At 36.0% G+C, this 14,788-nt stretch overlaps 1 protein-coding gene across 1 annotated transcript; it reads right to left on the bottom strand.

Moving 5' to 3' along the window:
• Positions 1 to 11,296: 11,296 nt before the first annotated feature.
• Positions 11,297 to 13,005, bottom strand: LOC117341941 (chondroitin proteoglycan-2-like). The gene is made up of 3 exons (XM_033903825.1): positions 12,936 to 13,005; positions 12,102 to 12,185; positions 11,297 to 12,018 (listed from the first exon to the last, which is right to left on the bottom strand). Exons 1-3 carry the CDS (start codon positions 13,003 to 13,005, stop codon positions 11,297 to 11,299), a joined length of 876 nt encoding a protein of 291 aa, XP_033759716.1.
• Positions 13,006 to 14,788: the final 1,783 nt, after the last annotated feature.

Here is a 14,788-nt window from a genome sequence, read left to right as displayed (position 1 = left end):
TGTATTTTCACAAGAACTATTTTTATAAGAAAACAGGTTCTGAAACCAGCTTGGAGGCACTATTATTTTCCTTTTTTCATAAAAGTCACAGTGATCAAAAAATCTATATATATCTCCGCTTCTATTGTTATACAGTCCGGTGGTGATTTACAATGGCGGTCCACAAGCGGAAGACGATAGACACACTCTGTTAATATCGTCAGTTTGTCTTCATATTCCCGTTCGTTATTCAATGAAAAAGATGTGTGCCTCATTATATGATTAAGTGACAGAACATAATCCATTAGTTCTCATTAGATAGTTGTAATCTGAATATCGATATTGACACCCATTGGTAGAAAAGTCGGAGATGAAAACTAAAATTGACATCATCTTGTAATCAATTATAGTCAAATTAAATCTCCGAATTACATGAACACACCAACAATCACAACCATAATCATTTAATCAAGAACGACTGAAACGGACACATGGATTTTAATTCGCTATTCTACATGAAGCAGTTAAAAATGAACCCGTGCATTTAAAATGATAAATCGGGTATTCAGCAATGTCAGATATAGTTTTCATCATAGCTGATAAACCTTGTTCGCCTATTACTCGAGAGATTTTATTAAATTCAGAACTTAATTTCTTGGATAATGTATTACTCGACCGATTTTGTTCTTTCTTATGTACTTTAGTCGATCAATCCATTTAATATAAGATAGGTAATTGCTTCTACTCTGATGAACGATCGAGAACGCGTTACTATGGTAAACTAAATATTCTTTTTTCTATTTTAAGGTAAAGTGTAGATGACATAATGAACAAATGAATGCCTGTTAAAATGATACCATATATGAAGCTATGTTTGACCATATAAGCACCTCCATAAAACTAGTGAAATCGAACCAGCTGCGCCGTTGTCTTTATTTAAAAACATATACTGTGATAGAACAGCACTAAACAACAATGTCCATGATAACTGTGCTATTTTTCAAATGATCTTGCATGAACACAATTGGTTTGAAAAAAAATGTTATTGTCTCTTCTTTTGTCTTCACAAACGTTTGCGGAATATGAATCCGTGGGAAACTTTGTCATTAAAATCAATTCTGTTCATTTCTGTCGTTATCGATCATGATAGGTATTACAGGATTGGTATCTGTATGACAATGGCGCCACTCATGCAAGACCACAGGATGTATTGACACAGACATCGCAGCTATTTCTGGTAAACTTAAGACAAACTTGTATTCAATAAAACGGGTTCTTTTGTGATTCAATAGAGAGTGCTAACAAACACATACTTGGGAACAAAGTCTGTCCCTCCGTTGACCAAATTGTGTTTTGTTTTTATACAAGGCTCCCCCATCTACGGTGCTTTCATATTCCTGTTGATTCAAAATTCGAGGACTTGCATGATTTCCGTGACAGATGTCGGCTACTGAGAGAAAAAGAACATGGATTTTCGGGAGATGCAGGTTGATGACGAGCATTGGGAAGTTTCATGATCGATATCATGATCTCATTTGGAAATATTCTGTTTCCTTGTGCGTTATGCAATCAGATTTGTTCAGTGCTTATTGATATGCCAAGTTCCGTTGTCACCATTCTTATTTTCTTTTCTTTTTTTCTTTTAGAATGTGCCTTAACACGGATTTGACCTAGATTTACAAGTGTAGTCGATGAAGCAATAGAAGCTTACTCTCCCGGAACACCTGGTCAGATCATCCTTGCACCTATAAGGGAATTCACGATAATCACGTAAGAATGTATATCAAGCCAGGAACCATAGGATTACCTATTGCGATAGAAATACAATGAAGATGAAATCGTGAGGACAATTTATTCATGAACGAAAACACTTTGTTGAGATTGGTGAACAGATGTTCAGACATGTAACAATGACCATAAAAAAATCCTTTAATTTCAACGATAGGTATGTGTTATCTTTAAAAAAAAAAACTCTATTGACCCTGTGTTGACCTTGGATATACCATATAGACTTTGAAATTAAAGTCACAACAGACTCTTCAACATCAATCACTAAGCCCAATATTTACTTACAACGTAACAAGCAGGAACAACTTACAACTAAACTATATGAAAAGAGTGATGATTCCAATTTCCTCATTGTTAATTAACTATTTCTAGAAAATGACCTTCAGCTTCCCCTACTTAGGGGGTTTACATCAGATTTCCTTGACAGGTGTCCCTACTGACGGAGAGACTAGCAACACAAATTTAAAGCTTCGAGACATACAGGTTGATGAATACCATGAAAAAGGTTTTTTTATTATTTAGAAGTATACTCTTTTCCTTATATGATATGAAGACAGACGTGTGCGATGCTAATTGATATGATAAGGCAGGTCATTATCATGTACTTTTTTAACGGATCAACAACATCTATTGTATATGATTTTGACATCTCACAATCTACAGCACCAAGTCTTGATGGTTACATTGTATTCACCGATATTTGTGTGGTATACCAAAGTCTATCTATTCCCAGCTCGCTATAGAAAAAATCCGCTGTCTTTATAAATGTCCACTGTTAATACCTAGATCATTCGATGTCGCGATGGCACTATGACATACCGATTATGGCATCTTTCCTATACCAGTATATGGATTGCAATGTACACGGAGAATGTCATTCATAAAAGTGTTTTGAACACAGCCTCTATTAACTTGGATTTGGACAACAGGCGAAGCTATCATCTGAAACATAAACAGTTTATGCGTTTACTTCACAAACACGATTTGATATAAGCAGGAAATATATTGAATAATTGATATATTATCATTACTATGATTATCAAACACACATTAAAAAAGGAGGGGGGGGGGGGGCATACATAAGTATTAGCATTGACAGATATGTGTCAGCTGACTGCTCGTAGTAAGATGGAGTGCACAGATATATGGCAAATCACTGTTCTGTATAGTTTTCGTGTTAGACAAGACAAATGAAAATAAGTTAACCCATGTTTGTTTATTGGATACATTATATTGAATCTTGATGTTGGCACCAATTCTGGACATTCATTGAGAAAATTATGTTTGTTAAGTGAAATAACATAATCAGACAGAGATTGGATTTATTAAATGATGCCTTTGGTTAGTGTAAAGAGCACAATGGAAACAGGAGTGATAGCGATTGCCGACAAGAAGCTATATCATTGTCTATTTATACTTGATATTGTAATGTCTACTTTTTCATTTCAAGTCAATATATACGTCTGCCTTAATAATGATATTAAATGTGTTTAGATTAGTAGATTTCTTACTAAGAAGAGTTACTTCCCTTCTGCCAATAGCTTCATGCACAAAATCAATCGTTTTACTTTTATGTTTTAAAAAGAACGATTAACACTAAACGAATTTAAGGTATAGTGCCTAGTAGTACCGCTTTGTAATAAAACCGTCAAATACCAATCCAAGATTAAGAAAATACAGTAGAGGGTTAGTACGCGTCCCCTTTCTTACTTAAGTACCAACTTCTCTCCTGCATTTCCACACCATTGGCCTTTAGCATTATCGAGGTGTCCCTGAAGGACGAAAACACGGAGTGCTGCAGTTACATCTATTGCTAAATCTACCAATTAAGTGTTCTTACCCGAGTGGTTTTTGCTCCGTTCCTGACCCACACTATACCAATATTTGTATATTGTCAATTACGAATTACCTCTTTGACAACTCAAAATCTACTGCATTAAGTCGGGGTGGTTACATTGTAGTGATCGGCCCTTCACGCCTAACAATTCAATCCTTGTTGTGGTAAACCAAAGTCTATTTACAGCTAACTATCGTATGCTTCCTCTACAAATGTTCCATGTCGGTATCTTGATATATTGATGTCGCGATTATACCATGACATATTAATCGGGACTTTTCGTTTAGATTATATGGATTGAAATGCATATGGTTAACACCATACATAAAGGGTATTAGACACAGCCTATTTAAAACCTTAAAAGAATGAATTAGAAATATAATTTAATTTTATTTCAGAAGTATTATACTGTTCTGATACTAGATACGAAAGGGATTAGGCAACATACGAAGCCTATAAAAGCTTATCTCAGTCATATATGGTATATACATGAACTTCACAAAAACGATTTATGCAAATGTATTGAATAATAAGTATCACTAAACTTATTTTTATTTTAGGGGGGGGGGGGGGGGGGGCGTATTTGTATTGTGTCAGCTGACTGCTCGTAGTTAGAGGGACTGCACAGATAAAATGTTCAATCATTGTTCTGTGTAGTTTTCATGTTAGACAAGACAAATGAAACTAAGCTCACCCATATTTGTTGTTAAAATATATATCAAATATCAATATAATACATTATTTTGATATAGCTTGATAGAAATGTCTAGAGTCAGTAAAGAATAATTATGTTGGAACCAAATCCTGTTATTCAATGAGAAAATTATATATGTTTAGTGAAAAAGTATCCATCTGAGCAGTGATAGACTTCATTACAATATGACCCTGGCTGTAAATAGGACGTTAAACAAAATAAACCAAACCAAATTTACAAGATGTTTTTGGTTAGTGTAAGGAGTACAATGGAAAATGAAATGATAGCAATTGTCGACAGGAAGTAATATCATTGTCTATTCATAATAGAGCTTGACATGTTTTTGCTTCCTTTCAAGTAAACTTATACGTCTACCCTTATAATTTGATCAATATGTGTTTAGACTTTTAGACTTTCCTACCAAGAGGAATTACTCCCCTTCAACCAGCACTTTCATGCAGACACAAAATTGATCGTTTTACTTTTATTTATTAAGTACAACAATTAACACAAAAGAAATAATTATGATGAATAATGGCAATGGTTTTCGTTAAGTCTTACTCTACTGTCCTCCTAGATTCATTTACGTGCCCTTGAAGGACAAAAAAAGCCGCGTGTTGTCCTTTCATCTATTGCTCAATTTATAAATAATGTGCCTGTGTCTTTTGTTCAGTTCCTGACCCACACTATGCGAAGTTGTATATGTTCGATCCTGATATTTACTTTACATGGGCGATGGGCAATGTGTACTCTAATGACATATCGTCAATCCTGATATTTACTTTACATGGGCGATGGGCAATGTGTACTCTAATGACATATCGTCAATCCTGATATTTACTTTACATGGGCGATGGGCAATGTGTACTCTAATGACATATCGTCAATCCTGATATTTACTTTACATGGGTGATGGGCAATGCGTACTCTAATGACGTATCGTCAATCCTAACATAATTTACATGGGCGATGGGCAATGCGTACTCTAATGACATATTGACAATCCTGACATTTACTTTACACGGGCGATGGGCAATGCGTACTCTAATGACATAATGACAATCCTGACATTTACTTTACATGGGCGATGGGCAATGTGTACTCTTATGACATATCGTCAATCCTGACATTTACTTTACATGGGCGATGGGCAATGCGTACTCTAATGACGTATCGTCAATCCTGACATTTAATTTACATAGGCGATGGGCAATGCGTACTCTAATGACATATTGACAATCCTGACATTTACTTTACATGGGCGATGGGCAATGTGAACTCTAATGACATATCGACAATCCTGACATTTACTTTACATGGGCGATGGGCAATGTGTACTCTAATGACATATCGTCAAACCTGACATTTACTTTACATGGGCGATGGGCAATGCGTACTCTAATGACATATTGACAATCCTGACATTTACTTGATATGGGCGATGGGCAATGTGTACTCTACTGACATATTGACAATCCTGACATTTACTTTACACGGGCGATGGGCAATATGTACTCTAATGACATATTGACAATCCTGACATTTACTTTACATGGGCGATGGGCAATGCGTACTCTAATGACATATTGACAATCCTGACATTTACTTTACATGGGCGATGGGCAATGCGTACTCTAATGACATATTGAAAATTCTGACATTTACTTTACATGGGCGATGGGCAATGTGTACTCTAATGACATATTGACAATCCTGACATTTAGTTTGCACGGGCGATGGGCAATGTGTAATCTAATGACATATTGACAGTCCTGACATTTACTTTACACGGGCGATGGGCAATGCGTACTCTAATGACATATTGACAATCCTGATATTTACCTTACATGGGCGATGGGCAATGTTTATTCTAATGACATGATGTATTTTAGCGCTACGTGTCTTCAACACGTGAAAATAAATTGTGCAATCATGTTACTAACTAGTATTTTCAAATAAGTTACATGCCTTGCAGGGTTGTACATTGAATGGGATATGGTGACTTATTAGTTATGTATCAAATTTATTTATCACATTGATGGTTTGTTATGGTTTATTTTGTTTAACGTCCTATCGTCCTCGCGGTGGCCGAGTGGTTAAGGTGTACCGACACTTTATCACTAGCCCTCCACCACTGGGTTGCGAGTTCGAAACCTACGTGGGGCAGTTGCCAGGTATTGACCGTAGGCCGGTGGTTTTTCTACGGGTACTCCGGATTTCCTCCACCTCCAAAACATGGCACGTCCTTAAATGACCCTGGCTGTTAATAGGACGTTACACAAAAACAAACCAAACAAACCAAAGGAGATATGGTTCCCGGAAATTTAAAAACGTTATCAGCAACTAACAAATTTGAAGATTAGCAGACGATTACACAATGCATATGGGTTGTGCTTGCTGTTGATATTCGCAGTCTTCAATCGATATTTTATTTATACTTAGCTATGTGGTACTTTAAAAAAAAAAACACGGGGTATTGTCTTCCACAGGCGACTACCATAGTAAGGGATTTGAAAGTTTACTAATGAGGAAATTGCTGAACACATGAATCGCTTTTCTATAACAAAGAAACGTAAAGATGCGAAGGAGAAGCCAGGAATATCAAGTCTTTATGTCTTAGTATGCCTTAAAGCACACCTAACCGAGAGAACAGGTACCAAATGTTCTACACCTTGGGACACATTTCATGTAGATGTTTGGATTTTCCTATTGATGATAAACTCTTTAGTAAGTTTTAGAGAGAGAGTAGGTTATATAATACTTATACCAAGCTTTCCTTTCTTTCTTGCATGCTTTCATTGTTTCTGTTTGGCACCCATCATACCTGACTGTAGCTTACAAACAACTAAATGTTACCTAAGATCACATGCCGATTTGCTCATCAACTGCTATCAATGAGTATTATTGAGGTCAAAATCAATGCTTAATCAAAAGCCACAGATTGAACCGCCCGTTAACTATCATCAATAACATCATTTGAATGTCAATACAGATTAATATACTTCCATGTGCAAAGGTCATCTTGGTCAGATGGTACTGTTCTTCCTTTAAGCCAACATTTCTGGTTACTGTGTTTTAGACATTCATCTGAGACGTTATCTGTTCCCGTGACACATAGCAATAGTAAACAACCTTGTAATACAGCTATCCCCGTTGCACATTCTTAACAGGTACACAAATTTATTACCTATGTACAACCAGCAGGTTATCTGATTTATATTGCTGTGATCGTTTAAATGTATTTTCAAATGTATGTCGGTCAGTTGAACAGAGTTTAAAATACAAAAAAGCTATCTCTAAATGTTGACGTGCAGTAAGGCACACGCATTGTTGTTAGTTTACAAATTTACAATCTTATACTAAAATATTTTACTGAACAATTGACACGAAAAGCATACTGTTAGTTATACAATATTGATTTGTTGATCGGCAAGTTGAAACAATACCTTGGGATATAAAATGTCACCGCGGAAACGACTTATGGTATTAATTTAGGGTTGCTTAACTTGAAGACAATGTGGTTGTGAAAAGTTCCTTCGATCTAGATTTTGCATAAAGCTCTACGTTATTCCATTAAAACTTTCCATCCATATTTGTAAGCAATCTTCACATTTAGAAGTATGTTGATTACGTTTAGGCGGCTAGCGTGTCTGTCATTACCTTCACATGTCTTTAGAACGACCATTAAAGTTCACAGCAGAGATCGGGTAAACATCTCGTTAATTAGACAATAAAAGATATAGATATGATGGCCATATGTTGGAATTCAATATACATGTACTCTTATTTAAAACTCTATAATGCACTTCCAAGTAAATATTCCTTCATCTGTTTCCAGAAATCACATGATAAGGGCCTATGGTTTTCTTAATCTTTCCACATGATTTTGTACCCAAAACAATGAGTATATATTCTAAAAAGCTTAAATTCAAATCGCTTTAGACAGACAACATATACATTGAAGGTATGTTTTTAATATAGGTAAAAATATATAATTGCTAGGTCGTGTTCACAATTTCCTAATCTAAATATTGCTTATTACTTATTTTAATGAAGTTGTCACTGGTTGTTGGTTTTGTTTATATTGAGTTTATCACAATAATATTGGTCATTCTATATGCCATTTTATTCTGGGAACAGTTTTGATTCATAATGATACATGTATTATTGAATAAGGATTTAGAACTACTGTATAATATACACTATGTAAGTATGTAACCAAAACGTAAACAACCAATTAATAAATTACAAATACGACCACAATTTACAGAATACAGACAAGACTCTGCTCGTTGTATGATAGTATGGGTACAAATGGAATAAAGGTATGAAAATGGAAAACTGACTTTTCTTTTCTCTTGTAGTAATTAAATTGTTATTGAATTGTTGTAAGAAGAATGATTAATCAATTGCACAGTAAAAATGATAAACCATCAAATATCAACCAAGATTTGGTAACTTCCTATCATCTGTGCAGAAACCTTTTCTCGTTAATATAGTTAAATCTTGCAGACTTAAAATATTCTAAAGAATATCTTTAAATATTTTCAAACTTAATAATCTGCTTTTAACTTTTAATGTATGAATAATTATGCTTTTTAAATATTTCATAGTTGTCCAGGGTAATGAAACTCAATTTTGGAAAGGCACATTAAGACCTCTACAACGATGTTTTTGTACATGTATAACGCTGACGTTCTGAGAGAAAATTAAAGCCTATTTGACTCCATAATGCTGGGCCACTCGATTCCTAGGAGTGGGTAAGGCAAAAATTATGGAAGCATTAGAACAACACCGCAGAGTTAAAATTCAAGTCAGATTTTATTTCCAATTAAAACTGGACAAAATTTTAAAAAAAATATTTTGTTCTCGAACATTGTACACTTCACCCTCTTGCTTGCCCGGGATATTGGAATTTAGATTTTTGATAAAACTTAATACCTTTATAACAATGATGTGTATCTTGACACGTATATCTTGGTCTTGAGATGGGGATTGCTTAAGTGTCAATTCGACTTATTTTGGCCCATGCCCATCTGGCAACGTAACTGTGCATACCTCAAACTGTCATCTCAATAATAATAATAATAATAATAATCAATAATCATCCTCATCATCATCATCCTCATCACATCATTAATCATCAATCACCAATCATCATCATCATAGCATAATTAAGGGCTCATTGAATTCACAAGGTGTATTTGATTCTACTATATCTTCGTTTTTGTTAGAAACCAAATATTTTTATTTCAGGAGGTTTTACCACAACAAACTTTTGTTTTTAACAGTATCTTGGTTTGAGAAGAAGATTTTGGAATTTTCGATATAAATGCTGAAATGGAAAAGTTTTGGTGGTTGACAACAAAGAGAACAGACCGATCTACCAGAACTTTAGCCCGACACTCTCTGGCCAAAATACTTGACGATAAACATTTCAAAGTACAAATTTCTGATTTGTCTGTCTTAATGTTTATCGTTCAGTGTTGGGGTAAAAGGAAACTCGCGGCTTAAATTTGAATTTGACTAACGATTTATTTATGAGTATCAGAACGAATAATTCTGAAATCAGAACACAAACTATTGCAGTACCATACGTCAACTAGTGCTGCCTACAGGATATTTTTAACTAGCTGAGCATTATTTCTGTTATAAATATTTGTCGTTTTATAGGAACACTACATACAGGAATATATTGCTTTATTTCCTATGACAGGAAACTCATGACATTCTTTATAATACAAATTTGAAAATAATTATAACGGACATTCACCTTCAATCAAGATCACTATAATATATGTTACATATAGATAGACAAAGGTAATATTTTCTTCCATTTTTATCCATCTAAACCAATCAATAAACATCCAACTCCTTCATGCATGTTGACGCCAACTATGCTCAAAGTAGGCCATATAAGTGAAAAAAGGTGATACTAACATTTGTAGAAACCCGTCTGACGTCTTTCAATGTCTATATATACGAGGGCTGATTGATATGTCCAGAGCCTCATATTAAAGGATTTGAATTTTGCCGGACATATTGTATTATTTTTTAACATAATCCCCTTCAGTATCTATACACTTTTGCCACCGGTGTTTAAGGGCCTCAATGTCACTATTATAGCACTCCTTTTCTTGGCTATTCAGAGAGTCAACCACTGCCTGTATGACGTCATCATTGGACTAAAAGTGGGTGCCTGAAATAGTTGTTTTATATATATGATATGGAACCTAATATTTAACGAAGTTTTCTTAATGAAATAACAAAATAATACAATATTAGATCAAACTGGATGCAGGTCGTCGTCCTAAGCTCTTATGACTGTACATGTTGAATAAATAAACATATCTGAAGTAATCAATGTCCAGTTAGTATTAATTCCACTGTCCCTGTAATGGTTAGCTGATGACAGACTTATTCGTGATACACTTCTTTTTGTCCTGTTCTCAGCAAACTGACGAGAGTGACAAAAGTGTGTTACTGCACAGCCCTTTTTTTTTTTTAATAATTTTCAAGTAAGAAAGGTCTAAGCCTACATGGATGTTAATTCGACACTCACTTTGCTTGCTTGCCTATGTGCTGTCAAATTCGGTGAATGGGACTTAAAAGTAAATATATAATCAATACTAATATATCATCGTCTGCGACTTTTAATATAACTGAACCGTTCCCCGGCAAAATGCACGCGGAGACCGAAAAAGTGTACCTGGCGACAGCAGGTTATATAACGGAATGATTCTTTCAACCTCGTATATGTAAATGAGAAATCTGGACAGACTGAGGGAGCAGTTTGCAAATGGCGTCCTATTTGAGGAATTTAGCGATGTTTTCATAGATAATTGTGTTTTTAATGTTTCTTGATGACGGTCCTATATAGAATACACCGTGTGGGTTTGAGTCAATGTGTCTTATAGTCGATTGCAGTGAGGTGGGATGCGGTTTTGCGCTTTCCACAGCATCCAGACCCCCGCCATATCTGAAACAAAACTAACACTTTATATGTAAGCGCCTGTGGTCTCACCTGTGGTCTTACCTGTGGTCTCACCCTTGGTCTCACCAGTGGTCTCACCTCTGGTCTCAACTGTGGTATCACCCTTGATCTCACCTGTGGTCTTACCTGTGGTCTCACCTGCGGTCTCACCTGTGGTCTCATCTGTGGTCTCACCTGTGATCTCACCTGTGGTCTCACCTGTGGTCTTACCTGTGGTCTCACCTGTGGTCTCACTTGTGGTCCTACCTGTGATATCACCTGTTGTCTCACCTGTGGTCTCACCTGTGATATCACCTGTTGTCTCACCTGTGGTCTCACCTGTGGTCTCACCTGTGGTCTCACCTGTGGTCTCAACTGTGGTATCACCCTTGATCTCACCTGTGGTCTTACCTGTGGTCTCACCTGCGGTCTCACCTGTGGTCTCATATGTGGTCTCACCTGTGATCTCACCTGTAGTCTCACCTGTGGTCTTACCTGTGGTCTCACCTGTGGTCTCACCTGTGGTCTCACTTGTGGTCCTACCTGTGATATCACCTGTTGTCTCACCTGTGGTCTCACCTGTGATATCACCTGTTGTCTCACCCTTGGTCTCACCTGTGGTCTCACCTGTGGTCTCAACTGTGGTATCATCCTTGGTCTCACCTGTGGTCTTACCTGTGGTCTCACCTGTGGTGTCACCTGTGATCTCACCTGTGGTGTCACCTGTGGTGTCACCTGTGGTCTTACCTGTGGTCTCACATGTGGTCTCACTTGTGGTCTTACCTGTGGTCTTACCTTGGTATCACCTGTGGTCTCACCCTTGGCCTCACCTGTGTTCTCACCTGTGGCCTCACCTGTGGTCTTACCTGTGATCGCAAATGTGGTCTCACTTGTGGTCTCACCTTCGTTCTCACCTAGAACGTAGGACAATTCAGGTAAATAGAATATGTATTGTGAAATATATAACATCAATTTATCTAAACCTAGTAAGTATAACCGGTTGGTATAGATTGTATTTGGAGAGAAGACGGAGTATAAGCTGTTTACAAAGGCAATTAGCAGACGACAGATTTACAAATCCCTCCCTACATTGAAAAACATCAGACCAAGGTCAACTTGGCTATCATATTAAATGGTATGTACCTATACTAACACTCGTTCACGTGTTCCGAAGAGTACTGCTCGATTATATTCTGATAATTAAGATTTTAGAACAGAAGCTAATAATTCTGTGTTGTGGGTATTGTCAGCTTAACTGGATGATAAGTATATCGATTGGTATTGATCTTACATTAACCTATGTAAAATAACTTTACATTTTTGTAAGATGTGCACATGATTTGCTATTTTGATAATGCCCTAATTCAGGTCTATTTCAAAACTTTTTAAAGCTTAGCTAAATATGCACCTTACTAAAGACATGTCTTCTTGAGGCAGTAAGCTTTACAGAAATATATACACATATGTATATATCGTTTGGCCATAGCAGCTTTTAACGTTTGATGGCGTATGGAATAACTATAACACATCGTGGCCTGAACGCTTGCATATATTCAAAGTTTCAATACATGTACCACTGTTCTTGTTACAAACACATAGTGATTGTAAAGTATCTTTTGTCAATACAATACTCTAATATATATAATGATCCCTGTCTTGTGTACCAAGAGGTTCTCTTTCTCCCTCTGAAATATTATACTTCTGCTCCTGAATTTCGAACAATAAAACCAACATCTTTTCATCTCTGTCAACTGCATGTATCCAATCACTGAATGCCTCGGGTATTTACCGATATTTACTCGAAATCCTCATGTCAAAGTTCTAATCTGTTCGGTCCAAAACCGTCTGCAAAACAATGTAAGAGAGCACACCTGTTACGTTCATCTTAACCAGTGATAATATTGCCATATTCCGGAACGTGAACATGCATGTTTCTAACACAACAATATTTCTAGACCCAAACAACCGAAATAATTATCTATAAGTTAATCAATCAATTACAAGCCGGTGACTTTGTTACCGATTTCATATAATATGCTTGATTTATATATGTGTCGTAAGACCAGTGACCTTTCGTGGCTTCTTTATTGACCATAAGTATGACTTCACACTGTTGTATATTTATATTTGCACGGCATTATAAATATATATACCTTGTAAGCTCCGTTTCGTTTCGTAAGACTATGAACCGAAATGAATACAAAGTAAAAAGGATGTAAACAAACAATGCCAGTCGCACTTGATTCTACTTAGAAAAGGAGCGATAGAAAACGTTGTAGCTTTATTACTTACATTATAATATCATATTCTATAACTTTTTTGTAAGAATCGTGTAACCAGTTTGAAAAAAAAAATAAAAACAAATAATCACTGTCCTCTATATAGAGGCCCTCCTTACCAGTAGGCCTATCGAGATCGTCAGAAATAATATAATGTTAGGTTTTTTTTGCGAATCCGACACTTTATCTTCAAGAAAAAAGCAGAACGCTGTTATCACATGGCGACCGCATTGCTCTTTTTCAAATACAGCGGATATGCCTTCGTATTATAACGTAATATTTACCATTGTATGGCACTGCCACTATATAACCCTACCAATTCAGTTGCGAGTTCACCAGCTTATGAACTGCCAACTGAAATTTGAATCTGAAAATTTCAAAAAAAAAATTGCACGACAAATAAAAAATCGCAGATGGTAAATATAAGCATTGAACGGTGCGCTTCATGTTGAATTTGCTTCTGTCCAGTTGGCATTCATATTGACTATGAATGCCAACTGAAAGCCGTTCAATGCTTAAATGAACAATGCCATTTATAACAACGACAACTATTCCACGTGTGTATATAATACTTTAAGAAGAAAACAGTGAAAACGAAGAACAAGAAGAAAGAACGTGGGAAGATTCTCTGTCGCGGGCAAAAGATTTTATTCGTGTATGGAAAAGACTTGAAATGCAAATTTAATTATCAAAATGCATAGTTAAGTCATGTTTTATTTTCCTGTAATGCAGTGGAATGCAGAAGTTACGAATTTCTGGCTATTCTGTGCCTTTAAAACAAAACCCTGTCTCAATTGATTTGCAATGTATTGTCAGCATGAACATAGCTTTTCTGTAGTCGCATCAGTCAAGAAAACCTCATGGATGGACCCGGCGTCCAAGTCTAAGTTCTTTTTCCCCGGAGTGTTAAGCGTTAGTGTGAAGTGAATATTTGTTAGATTACGTTTCTGAAGAGTTTAAAGGTTGATGGGAATCTTTCATTTTTATACATTAGAAGAAAATATAATTCCATGTACCAATATGATTCATATATATATATATATATGATACAGAGTAATCGTATAAATGAATGACCAGTCTTCAGGTGTATGATTTGTAGTGATGACTCGGAATTCATTGTTATAAATCAATTAAGGGATGTGAAAGCGCCTAACTACGAGCAACCAACCTTTGGTGGGTTTTATGCCCACTATCACAGCCTATCTTGCATTTCAGAAGTCAAGAACAAAAATAAATCT

The sequence above is a fragment of the Pecten maximus genome, chromosome 2 (genome assembly GCF_902652985.1).
Source record: "Pecten maximus chromosome 2, xPecMax1.1, whole genome shotgun sequence".
NCBI lineage: Eukaryota > Metazoa > Mollusca > Bivalvia > Pectinida > Pectinidae > Pecten > Pecten maximus.
Note: the sequence above shows the minus strand (reverse complement) of the source record. Positions and strands in the feature narration are given on the sequence as shown.

Bases quoted from the DNA above. Each gene is read 5' to 3' on its own strand.
- LOC117341941 (XM_033903825.1), bottom strand. From the start codon at position 13,005: ATGTTGGTTTTATTGTTCGAAATTCAGGAGCAGAAGTATAATATTTCA. The intron at 12,186-12,935 runs GTACACAAGACA...CCTACGTTCTAG, and splicing joins GGGAGAAAGAGAACCTCTTG to GTGAGAACGAAGGTGAGACC. The intron at 12,019-12,101 runs GTGAGGCCAAGG...GTGAGACCACAG, and splicing joins GGCCACAGGTGAGAACACAG to GTAAGACCACAGGTGACACC.